Source organism: Pongo pygmaeus, chromosome X (assembly GCF_028885625.2).
Source record: "Pongo pygmaeus isolate AG05252 chromosome X, NHGRI_mPonPyg2-v2.0_pri, whole genome shotgun sequence".
NCBI classification, from domain to species: Eukaryota; Metazoa; Chordata; class Mammalia; order Primates; family Hominidae; genus Pongo; species Pongo pygmaeus.
The window spans coordinates 135,470,816-135,491,499 of NC_072396.2; the positions used below are offsets into that span (position 1 = coordinate 135,470,816).

Consider the following 20,684-nt stretch of genomic DNA (forward strand, 5'->3'; position numbering starts at 1 on the left):
GTTGTACTTAGGAAACAATCAAGTTATTTTACCTGAACTAATTATACGACTTCCTTGCATCTTGAATACTGTATACAAAAAAAGGTCTCTGATTCATCAGTTTTGCCAGTGGGAATAATTAAAAGTGTGCATATACAGTAATATTCCTACCAAATTATTTCTTCTCATAAATATGTATCCATAGCCTAAGTTTGTTGATGCTGAGCAGCATCAATATTTCTTGACTTTGGTTCACATACTGCCCCCTTGACTGTACCACAATTCTGAATCACAAATGAGATTCTTGGGAGATATTGGACTGTATCTTGTTCATGTCTATATTCTTAGTTCTAGCACAGAGCTTGGCACAGAGCATGCACTCTCTGTAGAATGAATGAATGAATGAATGAATGAATGAATGAAATACTAAGTGAGGCAGTAGCCCTCAGGGATGATTTGCATCAAAGTGAAGTTGTACAAAGCAAGCCCCATTCACTGCTACTCTCTTTGTGACCCGTTGGCTACAGTATCCCTGAGCTTTTAGGGCAACCTGATCCACCCACCCAACCAGCATGCCCCTTTCAAAGGCAGTCGTGCTACCCCTCCATCTGCCCAGCACTAGCCAGAGGGGTTGGTGCAGTCTGTGTGCCAGCCCAAGCCAGGTGGACACACCAACAACCACCTGTGGCTTTCCTGGGTGGGCATCTTGAGCCCACATGTTTCACGTCATCATGTACCTACCAGTCAGTGCTGGAAACTGCACCAAGAAATATTGATACTGCACAAAATCAATAAACTGGGGCCATGGCTAAATACTTATTGGGGCAGACAGTGAAGCCATGTTTGCTCAGAAAATTCAATCAAGTTCTGTGCAATTACTGCGGGTTTAGAGTTGAACAAATTAGCTCTTAGTCACAGAATTTCAGAATGTCAGAGCGGAAGGACCCTTAGAATTCATCTGGCCCTGTGTAACCCCGAGGTTTTCAAACTTCGCTTTCGCAAGAAACACTTTTTAACCAAGGAAATCTTATGACGTTCCTTTTATTCAAGTAGGGGTGCGGATCCTGATGCATAGCCTCCCCTTCTCAACTGCTTCAAACTGCAGAGGTGAAAAGGAAAGTCCAATAAAGTTAAGGAGGATCATGGCATACTAGGGGCAAAAAGTTCTAGTCTTGGAGCAAGTGTCAATACAGACTCCAACTCTGTCTTAGCCAAGGGCCTGATATTCAGCCATTTACACTCATGCCCGAAGGGGTCTTTTGGATATGATCATTTAAACTGATGAGAGACGTGTGTTCCTAGGAGGTGAGACACAGTAACTAACAGACCCTAGCAGGAGTGAGTTTATTTAAATGAAACACACTGCTACCAACCTTCACAAAGCCTAAAGGAAAATCCCAAGGGCAGGAGACCCAGAATGGTAAATGCCCATTATTAGAGTATTTCACAAAGGCAAAGAGAAGAGAGGAGGAACAGAGCTAGGCCAAACCTCCTCCTCCCACCCTGGCGGATGTCTGCTTGTGTACCTGTCTATTCACGTGTCCATCTTTTAAGGTGCCTTTGTGTCATCTTCTGCAGTGGTATATCTAGTTCCTTGTCAGTTTCTGCCTGGGGCCCATCCTTGTATTCAGGTTGGCTCTCTCTACTGTGAGTCTGTCGCTGCCTACATCTCAAGTCTTTAAGCTCCTCTGTGTCCAGATGTACTATTTTTCATGTGCTTATTTGCCTCCGAATGTGTGTCTGTGTCTGACTGATTTTACCCCACAAGAATGGCTAACAGTGAAAGTGGGAGGGAGGGAGGAAGAAAACCGTTTCTGGTCCTCCTAAAGACTTCAATCTCCTCTTCTATGTTTCTTAACTTTTTTCACCTATTTTTTTCCCAGTATTCTTATCTCCCTCATCCCTTTTTCTTTCACTGTGTTCCTTTATCTCTGGTTGTTCTATTTTTCTGTTTCTCTGTATACTTTTCTTTTCTATTTTATTTGTTTCTTCCCCTTTCTCTTCCCCTATTTGTTTTCTCTCTAGATTTGTCTTTCCCCATATATTTCCCTTTTTCTTATTTTTTTCTTTCTGTATATACCTTTCCCATTTTTGGGGATTCTTTCTGAGTCTGCTTTTTCCTTTCTTTCTTTCTTTCTTTTTTTTTTTTTTTTTTTTTTTGACAGGGTTTCACTTTGTCACCCAGGCTGTGGAGCACAGTGGCATGATCATAGCTTGCTGCAGCCTTGACCTCCTGGGCTCAAGCAATCCTCTTGTCTCAACCTCCCGAGTAGCTAGAACTATAGGTGCACGCTAACACGCCTTGCTAATTAAAAAAAAAATTATATTGATAGGGTCTTGCTATGTTGCCCAGGCTGGTCTTTAACTCATGGGCTCAAGTGATCTGCCCACCTCTGCCTTCCAAAGTGCTGGGATTACAGGCGTGAGCCACCGCACCCAGCTAATTCTTTCTCTTCTTTTCCTCTTAGCTCCTATTTCTGGGTTTCTCTTTTAACTGTTTTCCTCTTCCTCCATGTGTCTTTTTTCTGTGATCCTTTATTTATTTTATTCATTTTCTTTCCCTGTCTTTTTTATCCCTGTCTTTCTCCATGTCTTGTTTTTCTATTTCTCTTTCTCTTGCCCATTCTTCTCATCTCTCTGTCAGTAGCTCCTTGTGTATGAATCTTTTGGCCTCTTTTGTGATTTGTTCTCCCCAAAGATGCTTCAAGCATCCGGAGGAGGAAGGAGTTACCCTTTTCTGCCCTGGGCTGGACTGTGGGTGGGTGGGGTTCATTATCTGTCTTTTCGCTCAAGGATGGGTGGGGTCGTTTGCTGCTCCCTGGAACCTAACCAACACATCCTTGTTCCCCGCCCCCAAGACCCCATCTGCAGAGTCACACTGCGACTCCAGCTGCTGCGCTGCTTGCATTCCCTGCACGTCCCATGCAGAGTGATGAGCCCCCAGGTGCAGTGGGAGAATTCATCAGCCACCTGACAGGGCTAACAATTTACTCCTGAGAAATAATCCATATCCAGATAATGGATCACCCCTGACTCCCTGAGACCATTTGTCTTGGCACTTAAATGGCACCAGAATCCAAGGGCAGAGCCAGGCACTCTATCCCAGGTTCATTGGTAGATGAATAGGCTGGAATAATAATGTTAAGGATTATGATAAGGAACACTTTGCATTTGCATGGTGCTTTTTAAAAACTCTATAGATTTGGAAGAGATTAACCTTCCTTGGCTCATATCTTTTGCATCTCACACACTGTGGACCCTGCTTGCAGATTCAGAAACGGGAATTTTAGTGACTCACCCAGACTCATCTAGCCGGTTACTGGCAGAAATAGAAGGAAAACTATTTCCTGACTTCCTGAGACTCTTTCCTCTGAATGCTACATGGCCTTCCAATCTCTGAGTCCCACTGTTTGTATCCAAGAAATGGAAACTGATACTAAGAGACAGTATACTTGAGGGGTTCATAGATCTGGCTTTGAATCCTGGCTCTGCATTAGCTAGCTGTGTGGCCTTGGGCAGGCTGCTTACTCACTTAGAAACTCTAAATCCTCCTCTTTAAAGTGGGGATCCAAATAAACCTTCCTTGTAGGACTATTATGAGAATGAAGAGAAATTATGCATGCAAAGTGCTTATTATAGTGCCTTCCTTATAGTAAAAGCTCCATGAATGTTAGCTGTGATTATTACTACTGCCTGTCTCTTTGCAGGATGCTAAGTGAACTCATACAAATGCATGAGAAAATTGGTCTAGAGGAGGGGAAGAGATAATTGGTGGCTTCCACATAAGTGTCCCTGAGGCCATTGATGGGGGAAGGGATGAGGATGACTGAATTCTGATTGCGGGAGGAACTACGGATTCTGCTTGGGGTGGGAGGTCCCGCCAGCTCTGGGAACAGGCAAAGAGAAGGAAGGAGATTGGGGATCTGTGTTCAGGCTCCAAACATATTTCATTGCTCAGCAGGATCAATTGTTGGCCTTCAGTTCCAGCCAGCTAAGGTTCCCGTTCTCAGGGTCTCAGCTGTTTCTGTTTCCCCTGGGGTGGTTCTCTTTCCCAAAAACTGGACAGAGGAATATTTCTTTGGGGGAATATCGAAGCCCAAAAGGTTTTGTGGAAGGCCAGCACAAAGGAAAAAAAATGAATTCTTGTGCAGGAGCCTTTTGCGTAAATGGGAGTTCACTGTACAAATGTAAGAAATATTATTAATATTCCCAATAATAACAGTAATGATCAATCTTTAAAGCTTGTTCTATGGAGTGCCACTGCCAGCGGTTGACACATCATCTCAGATAGTGCGAAACATCCCCAGGGTCCATCTGCATGCAGGTGCGAAACATCCCCAGGGTCCATCTGCATGCAGAATCACAACCCACATTCTTCTCCCCGTTTACAGAGACCTCACCCTCCCAGAGTCACACACACAATTTAGCCTTCGGTGAAATGATTCTGACGCTATAGAGGCTCCCTGGAGAATGGATGCTGTGCGGAGGCGGGCAGTGTGGGCTCCTGACTTCAAGCTGCAGGAAGGCGAGGAATTGATACATCTCCTAAGCTCCAAGGGCTCAACTCCTTTGGAGATCAGAAGGGCTTTGTCAAAGCCTGATGGTTTATTAATAATTCTCTCAACTGAAGGGAGCCCCATGCTTATCAATTGACAAGTATTTAGTGAGAACCCTCTGTGGGGTAGCTAAAGAGGTTTGGCAGAGCTGACAATGCGGTTGAGGAGACAGACTACAGACATAGAAAGATTATTGACAATAAAAGCAGTCCCTTCAACAAAGACATGCTAGCAGCTGAAGCAAAGTGGAAAAAAATGTAGAGTCAGGAGACTTGACATCACAATCTCTCTGAGACTTGGTTTCCCTATCCTCTTAGAAAGGCAGCCTGGTACCACTGAAAGAATATTCACTTTGGAGTCAGACCAACCTGATTTAAAATTTCAGTTACCTCACAAACTAACTAGGGGTCATCGAACCAGTTACTTAACTCCTATGAGGCACAATTACCTTATGTATAAATTGAGATATAATAATAGCCCCCACCTCATAGTGTTGTGGTGAGAATTAGATGAAAGCACACATATAAAATGCTAAACATAATGCCTGGCACATGGTAAACATTTAATAATCTGTTCTTCTTATTATAATATGCAGGGAGAAAGGCAGAGAATGTTTGGAAATAGAAGGGTTTTATTTTCCTCTTCAGCTTTTTATATGCGTGACATTAAATTTCATACAAATGCAAACCAAAAAAATACTCATGTAAACAATAATTATAATATCACTGTATGATACCTTTTGTATGCCTCCCCAGTATTGCTCACTAAATTTGGTATGATCAAATTTACAGAACAATGAAATAGCAGAGGAGGCAAATTATATGCTCCTTGTGATCTTGAATTCCTTTCTGAGCTTCAGTTTTCCCATCTGTATAATGTGGCTAAGAACACCTACTTCACAGTGCTGTTGTGAAAATTAAATTAAAATATGTATAAAGCACTTGGCACAGAATAGGCAGAAAACAAACATTAGCTCCCTCCTCTTCTCTCATCTATAAAAATGCGAATAAGAAAAAATCATCCTCACAGGGTTATGATGAGGATGAAGACAGGCAAATATACAGGAAATGTTTGTAAACTGTAAAATCCCCCATAATAGTCTTTACAGAACATTTGAAATGTACCAGGCATTGTGCAATTAACAAACTTTAATCAATTAGGTAAACATTACTTAAGTGTCTACTCTATGGAGGACACTGTTTTAGGTATTGTGAGCCATCCAAAGAGATAAGGACCATCAGAGTAGATGAGCCCCTCCACGTAAGAATAGAGCATTGAGGACAGGACCTGAGCAATGCTCCCATTTAGGGTACCAAAGGAGAATGCAGAGCCAGAAGGAGAAATCAGAGGTAAGAACACCAGTATAGCAGTGTCCGCAGAGCCAAGGGAAGAGTGAGTTTCAATAAATAGAGACTTACAATGTAGCATTCTGCAGAGAATGAAAATCAAAATAGGACAGAGATGTGTCCCCTTGGAGCAGGCCTCCAAAAAAAACAGTCGTAACTGCACTGAGAGGGGCTGTGTGTGTCTGCACGTACATGCACGCACGTGCATGTATGGAGGGGGTAGGAGCCATCTTGCCGTGGATGGCAGGAGTGTTTGGGGAAAAGTAAGGTGAGCATATCTAGAATACTCTTTCAAGGTATTAAGGACTAAGGCTGAGAAAGGAAGGATGGATGATAGCTAGAAGGGGACGCAGGGTTGAGGGAAGATTGTTTCTATATAGGAGCATTTCAATGTTTTTGTGGGCTACAGGGAAGAAGAAGCCCACAGGGAAAGAAAAGATGAAAAGTAGATGACAGAGAGGATTACTGAACAGGCAGAAGAAGAATTCTAAGAGATGAGACCTGGGAGGTTTGGCTGAGAGCAGAGGAGTTTTCAATTAATAAGGAGAAAGAGATCATGGGGTAGCAAATGGCTGTCAAGTGGCCAAGAGGGCTGAGAGTTGACAAGGAGCCATGCATCTAGCATTAGGAAGACCTCAAGAGTGGAAGTGGAGTGGGAAGAGGTAAAATAGTGAGTTGATGGTAGACACTACACATTTGAGAAGTTTTGCAGACCCAGGAGCAGGTAGAACAAGGCTAAGGGAGAGATTATGCTTTACGGGGAGGTTTGAGATGTGCGTAGGAAGGAAGGAGTTAGCGGAAGAGAAGAGGCTGAAGGTACAAGAGGGTCAGAGGTTTCTTGGTGGCTGAGGTGGCAGCAGCAGAAGGGGCCAAGCTTCAGAACACTAGTGAGAAGAACCCCAGAGAGGATCCCTTTTTTCCTTTGAGGTGGGAGGAAAGGACAAAAAAGCCAGAGGAGCAGATGTTCTGCACTTGGTCCTTGAACCTGGCCTTGGGCACTAATATCACCACTGTTGACCCCATAACTTTCAGGGCATCTCATGATCACTGAGTAGATTTGAGGGACTGTCTCTGAGGACAGCAAGGTGTGTGATTTGGAGAATATACTGGTGGCTCTTTCCCTAGGGAGATGGCAGAGAGCTGTAGCCCCAGTCCCAGGATACCAGGCCCCAGAGCCTGGCCCAGTGAGGAGGGCCTACAGTCCATGACCTATACCCTTGTTACACAATCTCTTCCTTCCCCATCACTGAAATTGCCACCCCAGAGCCAATCTTAAAAATGAAGTCAGGGTCCACAGTCACTCAGAGACTTAAGTGTTCCTGTTATTTGCTAAGGCACTAGGGGCCCAGAGTCCTGTGATCTGGCCAGAAGTTTCCTTATTAGGAGCAAAAGGAAGGGCTTTCTGAATATAACCTGGTCTTCACCTCTTCAACATGTGTGCACAGCCTGCCAAATGCGTCAAATGGCCGTCCTGCCACTTGACCCAGCCTCAGCTACAGCCCCTCTTCTCCAGCATGGCTGGTCTCTGGTCCTAGGCAGATGCATCTCTGATGGCACCTTCCTGCCTTACCGCTTAGTTTTCAATCTCATAACTCTCCTGGGATCTGGAGGGTGGAACAGCAGGACGGTTATAAGCCCTGGGTGCTTGAAAGCAGGAGAGGGTTTTGAGCCACAGAAGTCAGGAGAGGGGGTCCTTGGGTGGGGGCCAGACCCAAAGTAGCTCAGGAGATAAAGTCAGTCCTTGGTATCTTTTGTCCCAGGGCCAATTTTGGTGTTCACATACCAATCTTATGGCGCCTGAGATGGAGGAATACAGGGAGGGAAGGGCGAACAGCCCCTTAGTTAGGGAAACCTAGGGCTCTGGAGCTAGCCTTGCATCTTTGTTTAAGGCGTGGGTTGTCCCCGGATTGAGTTATAATGGAGAAAGACCTATTTGCATTGACAAATGGCACTTAATGAAGGGAATGATTAAAAGCGAGGGAAGCTACAGGCTCAGAAATGTCAGCGGTTGTTGTGCAAGAGAATTCCTTTATTGCACTTTCCTCTCCCCCTTCTCCCTCATCCTTTTTCTTCCCTCCCGCTATTGCTCATCTTCCTTCTTCTCCTCTGCCCTCCTCCTGCTTGCTCCATCCACCTCCACCCACAGCAACTGATGTGATTTCTCATGATCTACAGTCAAATGCCATTAATCCCGGCAGGCTCACGAGGGTCCAGCTAAGCTGTCCCATGAACCAATCCTGTGAGAAGACAGACCAGGGGACGCAGCGGGCAGGCAGCCCCCCCACCCCGCCCCCTCACGAGTAATGGCAGATAAACCAATAAACCAGAGTGGCTGCCCCTAAAATAATCAATAAATCACTTGGGGTCCAAGAGAGGTGGAAAGCTCCCCAGCAAACAGTGCTCAGGATATTTTCCATGACCTTCTCTGCCTTGAATGTCCATGGCACGCTAGCCGCGCAGGCCAGGACTGACTCTGCTCTCAAGGTGCCGCTCCCAGATTCCGCCTGGCCCTCTCAGTTTCAGAGGGAGGTAATTCATTCCAGTGGGATGTGACAGGTGCCATCTTCAGGCGCCTGGCTCTGCTCCCAGCAGCAGGGACTGTCGCTGACTGCAAATCCCCCAAGTGCCATGCTGGTCTGAAGAAAGCAAGCCCTGGGGTGGGCAGATGACCTTTCAAGAACCCAGGAAGCCAAAGTGGGATAGCAGTGTGATGTAATGGACCGAGCCCTGGACTAGGATGCTGGACACCTGGCTTTTAGTCCCTTTTCAGCCACTAACTTGCTAGGCGATGTTGGGTAAGTCACTTTCTCCTTCTGGATCTCAGTGTCCCCTTCCCACTGGCCCCCCGTAATGTGAAGAGGTTGGACTAGATTATCTCTAATGGCACTTTCAACCCTGATAAGCAAGTTTTGAAATTAAAGAAAAAATTATTTTTGGAAAATTGCCAGCTCTAATTAGAATTTGTTTAAGGACTCCTCTCAGGCTCTAATTTAAGCTGCTTTACCATCAAATCCTTCACCCTAAACTCCCACGCAGTACAAGCAGCCACTTACCAACACCCAAGCTCCATGTAAGACATCACAACCACTCACAGGTGTAGCCTTCCCCTCCTGAAGAGCTAGTTCTGTGTTTGGGGCTGGGTCATCCTGATAGAGTCCTGAGGTAGAGCCCCATGAGATGGATGCACCACTAACACTCGGATTTTAGAGTAGACCAGTGGGGTGGCTGCCTGGGAGGAGATTCCCCTTAACTTGTGTGTGTGTGTGTGTGTGTGTGTGTGTGTGTGTGTGTGTGTGTATACATAATAGCACAATAAATTATCTCTATCTATATATATATATATAGATAGAGAGAGAGAAAGAGATAGTCAAATATATATATACTTGAAAATATGTTGCAGATATCATGACATTTCACTCCTAAATACTTCAGAATGCACCTCATAAGAATAAAATGTTCTTAGCTGGGGAGATTCTCAGGCTTTCTAGGGGCTTTGGAATTCTCAGCAAGGTGAAAGTCTCCAGTTTTTGGAGTCCAAGAGAGGGGTCAAGAGACATATAAGATCTAAAGACCAGATTTTAGGCTGGATATGGGTAGTGTGAGAGGGAGTCATGCACAAAAGAAGGAAGCACAAAAGTGGTTCAAGAACAGGTTCCAAACAAACAAAAAAGGCAGTGACTTTAGGCAAGTCACTCCCCTTCCTCAAACTTTAATTTATTCCTCTATAAAATGAGGGTTGTGCTCATCTCTGTCCTGCCAACCTCCCAAAGCTGTATGCAATTGAGATTGAAAATACACGTGAGAGTACATCGGGAGCTGCTACACTTAAATATATAAAGGCAAGTGCTTTGCAGAGATGAACTTCAGAGGTAGTAAAGCCCATGAGTCCATGGTAACACATAGAAGTGGACGGTCCCCCTGCTGAGCCCCTAAACTCTTGTTATCGGAAGCCACAGAATTTTCATCTAGAATGGAAATGTCAGTGGCTTGCATGTCTTGTAGTTTTTCAAAGGCATAAGCACACACCTGAATTTCTTCTAGTTCTTTTTTCAGATAACTCCATTTTCTTATTGATTATGGCACAAAACTGAAAGAAAACATCCCCGTGCTTTTTGTTCTTTCTGACATTTTTTTTCCTGTGCCCCCCTTAGTTTCCACTATTCTCCCCACCCCACCCTGTCGAGACTTCTGGAGTTGGAAAATTCTTTCATCCTGCCTACCCGTAGCTCAAAGAGCAAAATGCTTTACAAAATTAAGTGAGCATTTGGGATTTTTAACTTGATTTTATCTTTTCATTCAACCAGAGGGGTATGTGTGTGGGAGATGCGCTTGTCAACTAAAAGCAATTTCTCTGCCTCCTTGGGGACTGAAGCGTAATCGTTGCTCTGTCTTTCTGGTGTCAGGATGAAACTTGCATTTCCTGAGTGGTGTCAGCACGCTGACAGACAGCTCCTGGGATCCAGCAAGGAGTACCCGAAAAGAAAAGAATGGGCAGGGGGCGAGAGATGTGGAGGCTGGTCTCAGCTCATCTCTTCTCCCCTGGGTGACTTTGGAATAGTCACTTACTTTGCCTCACTTTTCTAAATCTAAGAAAATGGGAATAATTCTCTCCCATATCTACCTTAGAAAGATGGTGCCAGGACTTTGTCAGGTTTCAGTGATATGAAAATTTAGAATTAATAGAGCTATGGGAAAAAAGTGCTATGGAAGGAGTGTAACCCTAGAAATGCTGTTAAGTAGCTAGAAAGGAACTTCAAGATTTCTCTGTATAACCCCATTTGAGAAACGAGGAAACTGAGGCCCTTCTGAGGTTCAAAGTGGTCACCCAAAGCACCCATGATTTCACTGACATGTTTACCATTTGCCCAGCTAAGTCTTTCACAAATAGAAAACCAGGGAGGCAGGGTCTTGAGGTCCTGGGGCTTGGAGTCCCCTTTAGAGAGCAAATATGATCCCTGTGCGCTCTGTGTGGACCTTCTGATAGGGCTTCTCAAAAGGAGATGCTGGGGGGCAGGGTGCTAATCTGCCAATTCCCTTCATGGGCCCAGAGATAAGTACTTTGTTATCTCGTTCCTGAAAAATGCAGAGACCTTCCTAACAATCTATAGAGCAGGGGTGTCCAATTTTTTGGCTTCCCTGGGCCACTTTGGGAGAATTGCTGGGCCATACATAAAATACACTAACACTAATGATAGCTGATAAGGTAAAACAAATGGCAAAAGAATCTTATAATGTTTTAAGAAAGTTTACAAATTTGTGTTGGGCCGCATCCAAAGCTGTCCTGGGTTGCATGTGGCCCACGGGCCATGGGTTGGACAAGCCTGCTGTAAAGGGAGGTGGGTGGCAGGGCTGAGATTCCCACTCCATAGAGGAGGAGCCTGAGGCTCATGTTGGGAAGCAGACACACATTCACTCAGCCAGTCAGCCAGTAAGTTCAGCCTCACTCTTGGCATTTTGACTGCCCTTTCCACTGTGCTCTCTTGCCTGATGCAAGGAACCCAACAAGTAGAATGTTCAAATGAAATAACCTGACTGGGAAGTGCTATGTAGACATATACACAAGGATTCTTAGAAAATCCAAATGAATGACTTGAATGACTTGTATGGAGTATGCTCATTTTGAATACACCTAGGTCCTATGAGGAGTCAAGTTTCAAGGTTTGGTCAATTTTCCATGCTACATATTTCCCCATGCACCCAGAAGAAGTAGAGTGGGGTTAAAGTGACCAGTTTCCCCATTTGGTTGCCCCAGTGTTTCTTGTGGCTAGGGTGCCTCAGTGTTCCCTGTAGCTAGGGTGCAAGGGGAGGGTTTGCAGGGAAAGACTTCTTTCTTCTATATTAGAGTTTCTCTAACTTTAGTGGGCATAAAACCACCATGGAGGGCCTGTTAAAAATAATATTTTCTAGTCCCCAAGCCTAGAAATTCTTGTTTAGTAGGACTGGAGTGGGAGCAGGGAATCTGCATTGTTATATGACATTCCAAGGGATTCTGATGCATCTGGTCCAATAGATTGTACTTTGGGAAACACTGATCAACGACAAGGTTTAAGGGCCTTTAACTCCTAGAGTCCCATTTAATTAGCAATTATATGCCCGAGTGTCAAGCACTTTTGGGCTTCAGGAAAAAAGTTAAGAAGGTCTGAAGCCTATCTTCTAAAAGTCAACAAGCCCCAGATTCACTTTATCATTGTGGCTAAAGACCTCTGGGAAGACAAGGACCCAAACTAGGAGCAGGATGCTTGGCTCTTAATTGGAATTACAATAGAAGATGCTTAAGAAGCAGTAAACTGTCGTCCCGTAGGTCTTGGACTGTCAGAGTGAGGACAAGGATGTCCTATGTGCCCCTTGTGAGCACATACCTTGGGATGAAGGATTACAGGTCCAGGCTAGCAGGCTCCTGGCTGCTCGGTGGGGGCACTAAGGACTCCTACATCCTCAGAAATGAGGAGTCATAACTTGTTATGTGCCCCTGCACAGGAAGGGAATTCTGCGTTTTACTCACAGGCCAACTTTCTCAGCCTTTTCTGGGTCACCAAAGCCAGCCCAAGTGCCCTGTGCCACTGGCACAACCCCAACCTAAACGCCCTCGTCATTCTCCTATCTAGCCTAGTCCTTTATTCAGCAGAGACGAAGTTGTAGATTTTTTTCTAAGTAGGATTTTCTAACTCCAGAAAATAATATATGTTTATTAAAGAAAAAATTGGAGAATACTAAGATATGAAAATAATAAAACAGTTAAAAATTGCCCATAATTGCATTACCTAAATACAATCACGACTCGGAATCTGGTGTGTTTCCTTTTAGCCTTTTTTTTTTTTTGTATATAGGCTTATTATTTATTTGCGCTGTTTATATTACAATGTGCACACATTTTGCATCCTGCCTTTTTTTCATTTAAAAATACCAAACGCATATTTTCAGATTATCATATAAGCTTCTAAATTACACACTTAAAAATAATTGCATAATAATTCATTGTGTGAATCAACATTATTTGCATAGCTCAATATCTGGCACCTAGAGGACATTTGAAAAATATTTGTTGTATGAATTAATGGATTGATGGATGAATGCATTTCCCTATTATGTCTATTATGTCCTTCTACCCCAGGAAATTTAGTTAAGGATAAAGATTTTCAAAGGGAATGTAACACTAAGCAATTAAGTGGCAGAGTAGGCAGGTCAAAGAAAAGGGACAGGGCAGAACTGCTAACTTAGTTACTAAATCAATTTTTTAAAGAATTCTGACATCTGTATTTCCTCTTCTCTTTTTTCCCAAAAGAGTAGATGCTTTGGTCCACCTAGAGCTTTTTCATAGCTATTAATATCCCCATTTTACAGGTGAGGAAACTAAGCTTCAGAGAGATTAAATAACCCTCCCAAGATTACATGGCTAGAACATAGGAGAATTGAGCTTCCAATCTAGGTTGGTGAGTTTCTGTAGCTTTATTCCTTTACTACATTACACCTCTTGAGAAAAAGGCAACAAAGAAGGACGGCTGTCATGGGTTTGTACCTCATGTAGAGCTGCCCTGGAAGGAGAGCAATTTCAGTTTCCGAGGACTCTGGGATTGGACCAGGCAGGCAGATTTTGTGCCATGAGGGAGCCCAAAAAAGCTCATTCAGTTGGAAAAAAAGGAACCCATTGAGGCCATTTCAAAAGCTGGTGCTGGATAAGCTCATGGGAAGAGGTAAGGCTGAGATTTCAATATCCTGGACTTGAAACTGGACATTTCTAGATGTTAGGCTTGTTTGGCTTGGATGACTAAGTATTTGTAAAGCAGAAATCGGTAAAAGAGCAGGTCTGGTGAGCGTTTGTTGTCTGTGATTGCTTTTAGAAAACAGAGAAAATTGAAATGATTTAGAAATTGGTACAAAGGCAGGGAGGTACCATGTTTCCCAGAAAGGAAGGAAAACGAGTGGAGGGCCTTTAAACTCTGAAGATAGCTCTGCTTTGCTAAGAATTGTACAGCAAAGTACAGGCAATTTTTCCATTTTATGCACCCCTTTTGCCACGTTAATGCTAATATCAGCGGTTAGCAAAGCAAATATAATAACTGCTCTCCCCAATGGACCCCGTGATTGAGGCTTCCACTCCTCTGGCCTACAATCGAGCTGTTGGAAGGAGGTTTTCCATATTGCTTTCTACCTCCTCACTAGCATTTTGATCAACAGAGCCCCATTCTCCCAGTGGAGAAAAACAAGGCACAGAGTCACGTCTGTGGAGCTACCAATGGCGAATTGGGAGAAAAATTAATTTGGGCCCCTGGGCTTGAAGTAAAAAGGAAATTTCATTTAGAAACCCTTCCTGCCTAATGTAGTCCATCTCTGGTGGCTGTTTCTACCCCAGGATTTGGGGGGCAGGGCTGTTTTTACCACCACCAGATGCCCCAAACACTGAACCCATTATGGCACGTGCTCCCATATGTGTTTAAAACGTAAAAATACAAAGCCATAAAAGAAGTGTAAGAAAATCCAACACAGTACCACCCTCCATTGAAATATCAAATATCAAATTCTTTCTAAAAACAAATGTTGGTCCCCCTCCCATATCAGTGCCCTGAGCAAAAGCATTGGCAGTGGAATCTGTAAGTCGGCAGCAACTGGGGGGCACCCCACATTTATACATACTTGACACTGGGTTCTTTTATCTCAGTTGATGATCAACCTCCTCAATACAAAGGTTCCCAGGCAGGAGAGCATCTCCCTCTTCGCTGCAGAATTCCCAGGAGAAGGGAAGTAAGATTACTCTCAGATATGGGACTTCTTGGGGGAGGCGGCAAAATCATTTTTCCTGCTCACATTCTTGGTCCTCTAGAACGGACCAGTGATTTAAATCAGACTTGGAGCTACTCGGGGCTGAGGTGATGGCTGCCCTAAGAGAGGGGTTAAGGGTGGGGGTGGGAGGGTCCCCAAGGGCTGAGACAGCATCTCCCCTTTAGATTCAGGGATCCTGGGGAACTCACCGCTTCCCGCTTAGACTAGGCCTCTTGAGGGCTGAGATAACGCTCCGCTGAACCGTGGAGTTTTCTAGAGCCTGGGATACTGTCTCGCCCTCAGATCCGAGGCTCCCTGGGACAGGTGCGCTACCTTGCCTTCAAATTCCAGCCTTTGGGGACAGGCCTGTTTTTATGTGCCCGATCAAGGGCTCCTGGGGTGGGGCTGGGGGACAAAGACCTTCCCTCTCTCTCAGATTTGGGGCTCACCAGGGCTGAGATGGCGTCTCCCCTCAGACTCTGGGCTCCCTGGGGTAGGGGCAGGGTCCCGCCCTCAGAGTCAGCTTCCCAGGACAGGAGCTGTGTGTCTCTGCCTCCCTTCGCGTGGGGCAAGGGGCTGCGGGACCAGCGGCCTCTCTTCTGGCAGGAGCGGGGGTTCCCCGGAGGCCCTGCCCCCTTCGTGACATGCTCGAGGTGTCCGGTGACCGAGACACTCTTAGCTGGGTGCAGGGTGCGGCTCAGGGCGTGGTCACCGGGGGCTACTTAGGGCGGCCGGTGCGGGGGACGACGCAAAGGTTAACTGCGAGCTGCCGGGCACTCAGCGCGGGTCATGGCGTGGATACTGGACTGCCTTTTCGCCTCGGCCTTTGAGCCCCGCCCCCGCCGTGGTGAGTGGGGCCCACCGAGTCGGGGGGCTGGGGTGCTCGGCCGGGGGCGGCCGGCGGCTGCAGCCCCGGCTGGGCGCCCTGGGGCTTGGCTGGTCGCCCCCTTGCCTCCCTTCCTGCTGGCTTTTAGCTAATTGTTCCTGGCTCAAGGGACTGCCCCGTCGAGGCCCCGCATAAATCACCAGCTTTGCCGGGAACCGCGAGCAATCGCGCTAATGGCTCGGCGGTACGCGGGACGAGCGCGTGGGCGGAGTCGCTGGCTCAGCCGCCCGCAGGGATAGCCAGAGCCTTGGGGCAGACGCGCAGGAGCGGCGTCCCGCAACTCAAGGACCCTCAAGGCCCAAGGATGAATGTCCCTGACAGGGCAAGTCAGGCCCCAGGGACCCTGAAGGAGGCGGGGGTTCATTTTGCCTTGAAGTTTGTCCCCTTGTCTCAATCTCAAACACAGAATATCAGCAATGGACCCCCTAGAGTCGTCGAATTTAACCCCTTCATTTAAGAGATGATGACACTGAAGATGGGAAAAGCCTGCCCAAGGTTACCCAACAGGTTGACAGCATACCTGGGTCAGCTTAGGCTCTGCCAGCGGCCCACTGCCCCAGACTGCCCAGTAGTGGACCCCTGGGGTCTTTAGTCGGGTTCTTTCCTTGGGTACTTGAGATCAATGCTTGGTTTCCCTATTTCTGTGGAATTGAGGACACAAGTGTGCAAAGATCACAGCACCGGCATATGTGGGTCACATTTCACCCCTTTTCTGGAACTGCTTCTACAAAGTACATTTTGACAACTGATTATATTTTCATCCTTAAAGTTTCAGAAGACTGGTATTTTCTTTTTGACATACCCCAGGACCCCCACCCACACTGTCCTTCACTCCCCCTTGATAAGCCCCACCCCCTTCAGGCTGCCACCTGCCCCCACAGCCACCTGTTTTTCCATAGTCTCCACCTCCAAAATCTATATTGGTGAGAGTGCGTCATTGGGCATCAGCCATAGACCAAACCTGGGGTTGTCTCCTCTTTCCTCTGTCCCCTCACAGGCGGGGGAGGGGAAGCAGGGAGAGGAGGGGCCTCAGCAACTTAATTCAGCAGAGACCTGTTTTTAGTTCTTGCCAGCCCCAACACCCTGCTGAGAACCATCCCAGGAGTTTGACCTCCTGCTGAAAGACTACAGCATGCTTAGCCAGTTCAAGTACAGCCTCAGGCCAGCAACAAGATCTCTGAGAAGGAAAAAGATCTGCATACACACAGAGTTTAATTTTTTCTTTTGCATATTTTTAAGGTTTATATGATCCTGGTGAATCAAAAATATAAGGGAGTTCTATAAGATGTCTTTTAAGGCCTTATTGCTTAAACAGTATACCCTGAAAAAGAGGGTGGGGGAAACATTTCACGGCTGCTTGGACTAGAAGGTTGTCATGTGACTCCAATGAAATCAAGGACATGAAGCCTCCTTTATGAATAACCACACAGGAGGGAGTCCATATTACACCAGGAAGCCCACTCCCATCTAAAAACAGCAATGTCTATTAGAATTAGAAGGCTTTTCTTTAAACTGAACCCAAATCTATGTCCTGGGAGCTTCCACCTTCTGGCCCTGGCATTGACTTCCATGGTCCTCCTTCCTAGGAAACAGTGTCAGCTCTCCCCATTGTCCCCTCCCCTACTCACCCTGTTCTTACCTAGGCCAAACTTCCCCAGTTTCTTCATCTGTTTAACATGTGACATAGCTTCAAGGCCCCTACCCATGTCTAGCTGCTTTTCTTTGAACATGCTCCAAGTTATAAATGTCCAATGACCGGGCCAAAAGAGGCTTTCCAGCTGTGCCCCTATAAATATAGTCCTGGAAAGCTGACTTTCCCTCTTTTAGAAGCTTACGCCACACCCAAGGTACACACATACGTAGTCATAAAACACACCCATAACATACACATTACCACACCTATGCATGCCCATGTGCAAAGCCATGAACACACACACACACGCTTCACATGCACCACATGCTTTCCACACACAACACAATATACTCACATCACCTGTGTATGCACCACTCACAAATCCCATGCACAGCCACACAGTTCACACAAAGACTTTATTTACATTGAATTACCTTCAACGAAAGCGACTCTTTTTCCTTAAGTAAACCCAAGTTCTTTTTGGAGTCTCCATTCTGTATTTGGTGTTTGAACTTAAGTGTAAGACCTTATATTCGCTGCTGCATTTCTGGTCTGGTGGGACCTGTTCCCCAACATACCCCTGCAGCACACCACTGCCTACATCAGCTCTATTACTCAAACAACAGCAGCTGATACATGTGAAGCACTTCCCAAATGCTGGGCCCTTAGGCTCAGTTCCTTACATGTATAATCTCACTTAAGTCACAGGGCATCACTTTGAAATAAATAACCTTTGGGTAGTTTTTTGACTGGGCAAGAGCTCATTTCATTGCACTCCCCCGAGAAATGCTGTACGATGTGAAGGGTAACTTTGTGGGTAACGACTGATATTCTGCAGGGCTGTAATTGCCTTGGTGCCTCCCTTCGAATGTCCTTCAGAAGTCTTCAGGAGTCAGAGATAGGGTTGGGGGAGGAAGCTGTCAGCTGACTGGACAGAACTGGGGCAATATCTAAATGTTCCTTCACCCCATTCCTCTTGTCCAAGAGATAGCTGGTACGTCACAGCAATTTTTTTTTGAGGGGCAGGTTTATTTTGTCTTCATTAGAATATCATCACTCTTTTGTTGATGTTTGCTATTTTTTTTTGTTCAACTCTTTTTTTTAAAAAAATTTACTTTGAGTTCTGGGATACATGTGCAGAACGTGCAGATTTGTTACACAGGTATACATGTGCCATGGTGGTTTGCATCAGAGAGATTTTTCAGGGTGACAACGGGCAATGCGCAACCATAGGAAGGCACTTGGGAGAGGCATCACTGAGGTCTGGGAGGAATGAGGGCCCAGAAAGGCCTTCTTTCCCAGGGAAAGAGACAGCACAACTGACCCACTTGAAATTCTCTCCCCAGTTCACTCTTGGCATTGGATTTGGCCTCAAACAATTGGACTTCTGTAAAGCAGCCAAAGCTCTAAAGCTGAAGGGACCCTGGGGCCCACTTTACATACAAATTTGATCTTTTCTTGGAGATGGGACCGAATCGATTTGCTGAGGCCAGGCCTAGTTGTGCTGCAGCAGGATCAGTTTCCAGAGCTGGGGTGTGACTGCCAATGAGACCAATGAGACACCCCATTCTCCAAGTCAGGTCGTCAGATAAGCACCCCCATTCACCAATGGCAGGACTTCCCCAATTTTCTTTATTACTTGTTTGTACCTCAAAATACATTTCTCCCAAGGAAAAAAAATGTGATGCTCTACAGCTTAGCCCATACTTTACCCATCGTGAGGATGAAATACAGAATCTGTGTGATGAAAACCGGCAGAAAATAATACTCTTGCAAATGTATCTCAGGCTCCAGCAGTAGAGCTGACATTTATCAAGCTTAAATATCAAATGATGGAAAGCATTGAGCACTGATAGAGCAAGGCACCAGGTCCCTGAGGGTGATTATGGCAATGGTGAAAGTAACATCATTCCTTTTTTTTCACACCTACCTACTACAACAACCTAAATGTCCAACAATAGTGGAATGGTTAAATAAATTCTGTGATATATCCCCTTATTAGATTGCACAGAATCATAAAAATTGTTTTTGTGAAGAATATGTAACAACATAGAAAATAGTATGATTGTAACTGTCAAATATGCATTTTTGAAAGACTAGAAAGAAATCGACAATAAGATAAAGTTAGAGAATCTATTAAGGTGGTGGGATAATAGTTATTTTTCTCTATGTTTTCTAAAGTCTATGAAGTTTGTTCTTCAATTACTGTTATAATTTAAAAAGGCATACAAAGGTAAATTTAGGACCTGTGATATGCAAATAATCTATACAGTGATCTAGAATCCCACTATACATAGTTTAAAGAATTTTTTCTTCTAATTTTAGTTTAAATGTAATGACTAGATCTGGCCGGCCAAACATGATCTTCCCAATGATCATGAAATTTCCACTAACTCTGGGTGGGAAGAGGAACAACTGGTTTGAATCCCAGGCCAGCTCTTATAAGGTTGCTGTGGGAGAGTTACTTAACCTCTCTTAAAATGACATAATAATGTCTATATTTTGGGGTTGTAAATAATAATAATAGTTCTTATTACTGCTGTTGTAGATGTCATTATATTAAATGCTTTCTATGGCTCAGTTATCAAAAGAAGTTTTTTTTTCCCAAATGTTTACTATTTGTAAATACCAGTCATACTACCTAAACTATCTCTAACCATAACAATTATCTGAGGTTAGTATTATTGTCTCTATTTTAAGGACAAAATCTCAGAGAAGTTTAGTAACTTGCCCACTGTCACACAGTGGCTGAGCAAGGATTACAATCCTTTTTGATCTGACTTCGAAGCTTGAGTGAAATTAAAAGAGAGAAACATTTGCAAAACTCCTATGCTGACATATGGCAGACATTTACTAGGTGGTCAACATGATGTTGGTGATACTTTGCCCAGGACCCAGATGCTGGTCTTTGACTTATTTGATTATCTATAAATTTCTTTCTGTGAAAAAGAATTTCAACTGAAAGATGCAATACAAACGCACCACCTGTGTCCTCATAGATGGGGCTCTGAGTCACTAAGAAACGATTTCTGTTTCCTTCTGGCAGTATCATTTGTTCTCACATGTATCAGCAGAAGTAGGTAGATGGCATGTTTGATGAGCCTTGGCAGCTACTGTCACGTCTCAGACACACTTCTTGAGAAACCCAGCGGCTTCCTCGGGATGGGTACCCAATACTCAGCAGCCGGTAGGTCCCTGCTTATTAAGGAAACTTACTAAGTGGCATGGGCATATCTGGAACCCCTGCTCTAACTGTTCTCTGTCTGATGTGGTTGACACCTAATTGCTACCCCTCCCATTTCCCTTTTCAAAGCTAAGGCTCCAGGATTTCCGCAGAAGCATACAGGGGTAGGAGCTGGAGAAGTTTTTCGAAATTCTTAAATCCTCAGAGGGACTCACTTGCAAGGAGGAATTTGGGGTCAGTGAGGGTAGCATGCAGGATAAATAGAAGGGATGAAGGAGAGGGAGGAGTTGAAGGCACCTTCCAGAGTCTGGGAACATCTAGGGGGGGACCTCTTAGAGCTTTT

General features: G+C 45.0%; 1 protein-coding gene and 1 long non-coding RNA gene across 2 annotated transcripts in view; one reads left to right on the top strand and one right to left on the bottom strand.

Annotated features, from left to right (window-relative positions):
- Positions 1 to 15,187, bottom strand: part of LOC129024695 (uncharacterized) — a 41,520-nt gene extending 26,333 nt beyond the window's left edge. Inside the window, exon 1 of the long non-coding RNA XR_008497123.1 lies at positions 15,088 to 15,187. This is a non-coding gene — a long non-coding RNA (uncharacterized LOC129024695). The remainder of the gene's footprint in view (positions 1 to 15,087) is intronic.
- Positions 15,188 to 15,427: 240 nt separating this feature from the next.
- Positions 15,428 to 20,684, top strand: part of ARHGAP36 (Rho GTPase activating protein 36) — a 31,389-nt gene continuing 26,132 nt past the window's right edge. Inside the window, exon 1 of the mRNA XM_054471871.1 lies at positions 15,428 to 15,485. Within this exon, the coding sequence (XP_054327846.1) occupies positions 15,428 to 15,485 (58 nt within the window). The remainder of the gene's footprint in view (positions 15,486 to 20,684) is intronic.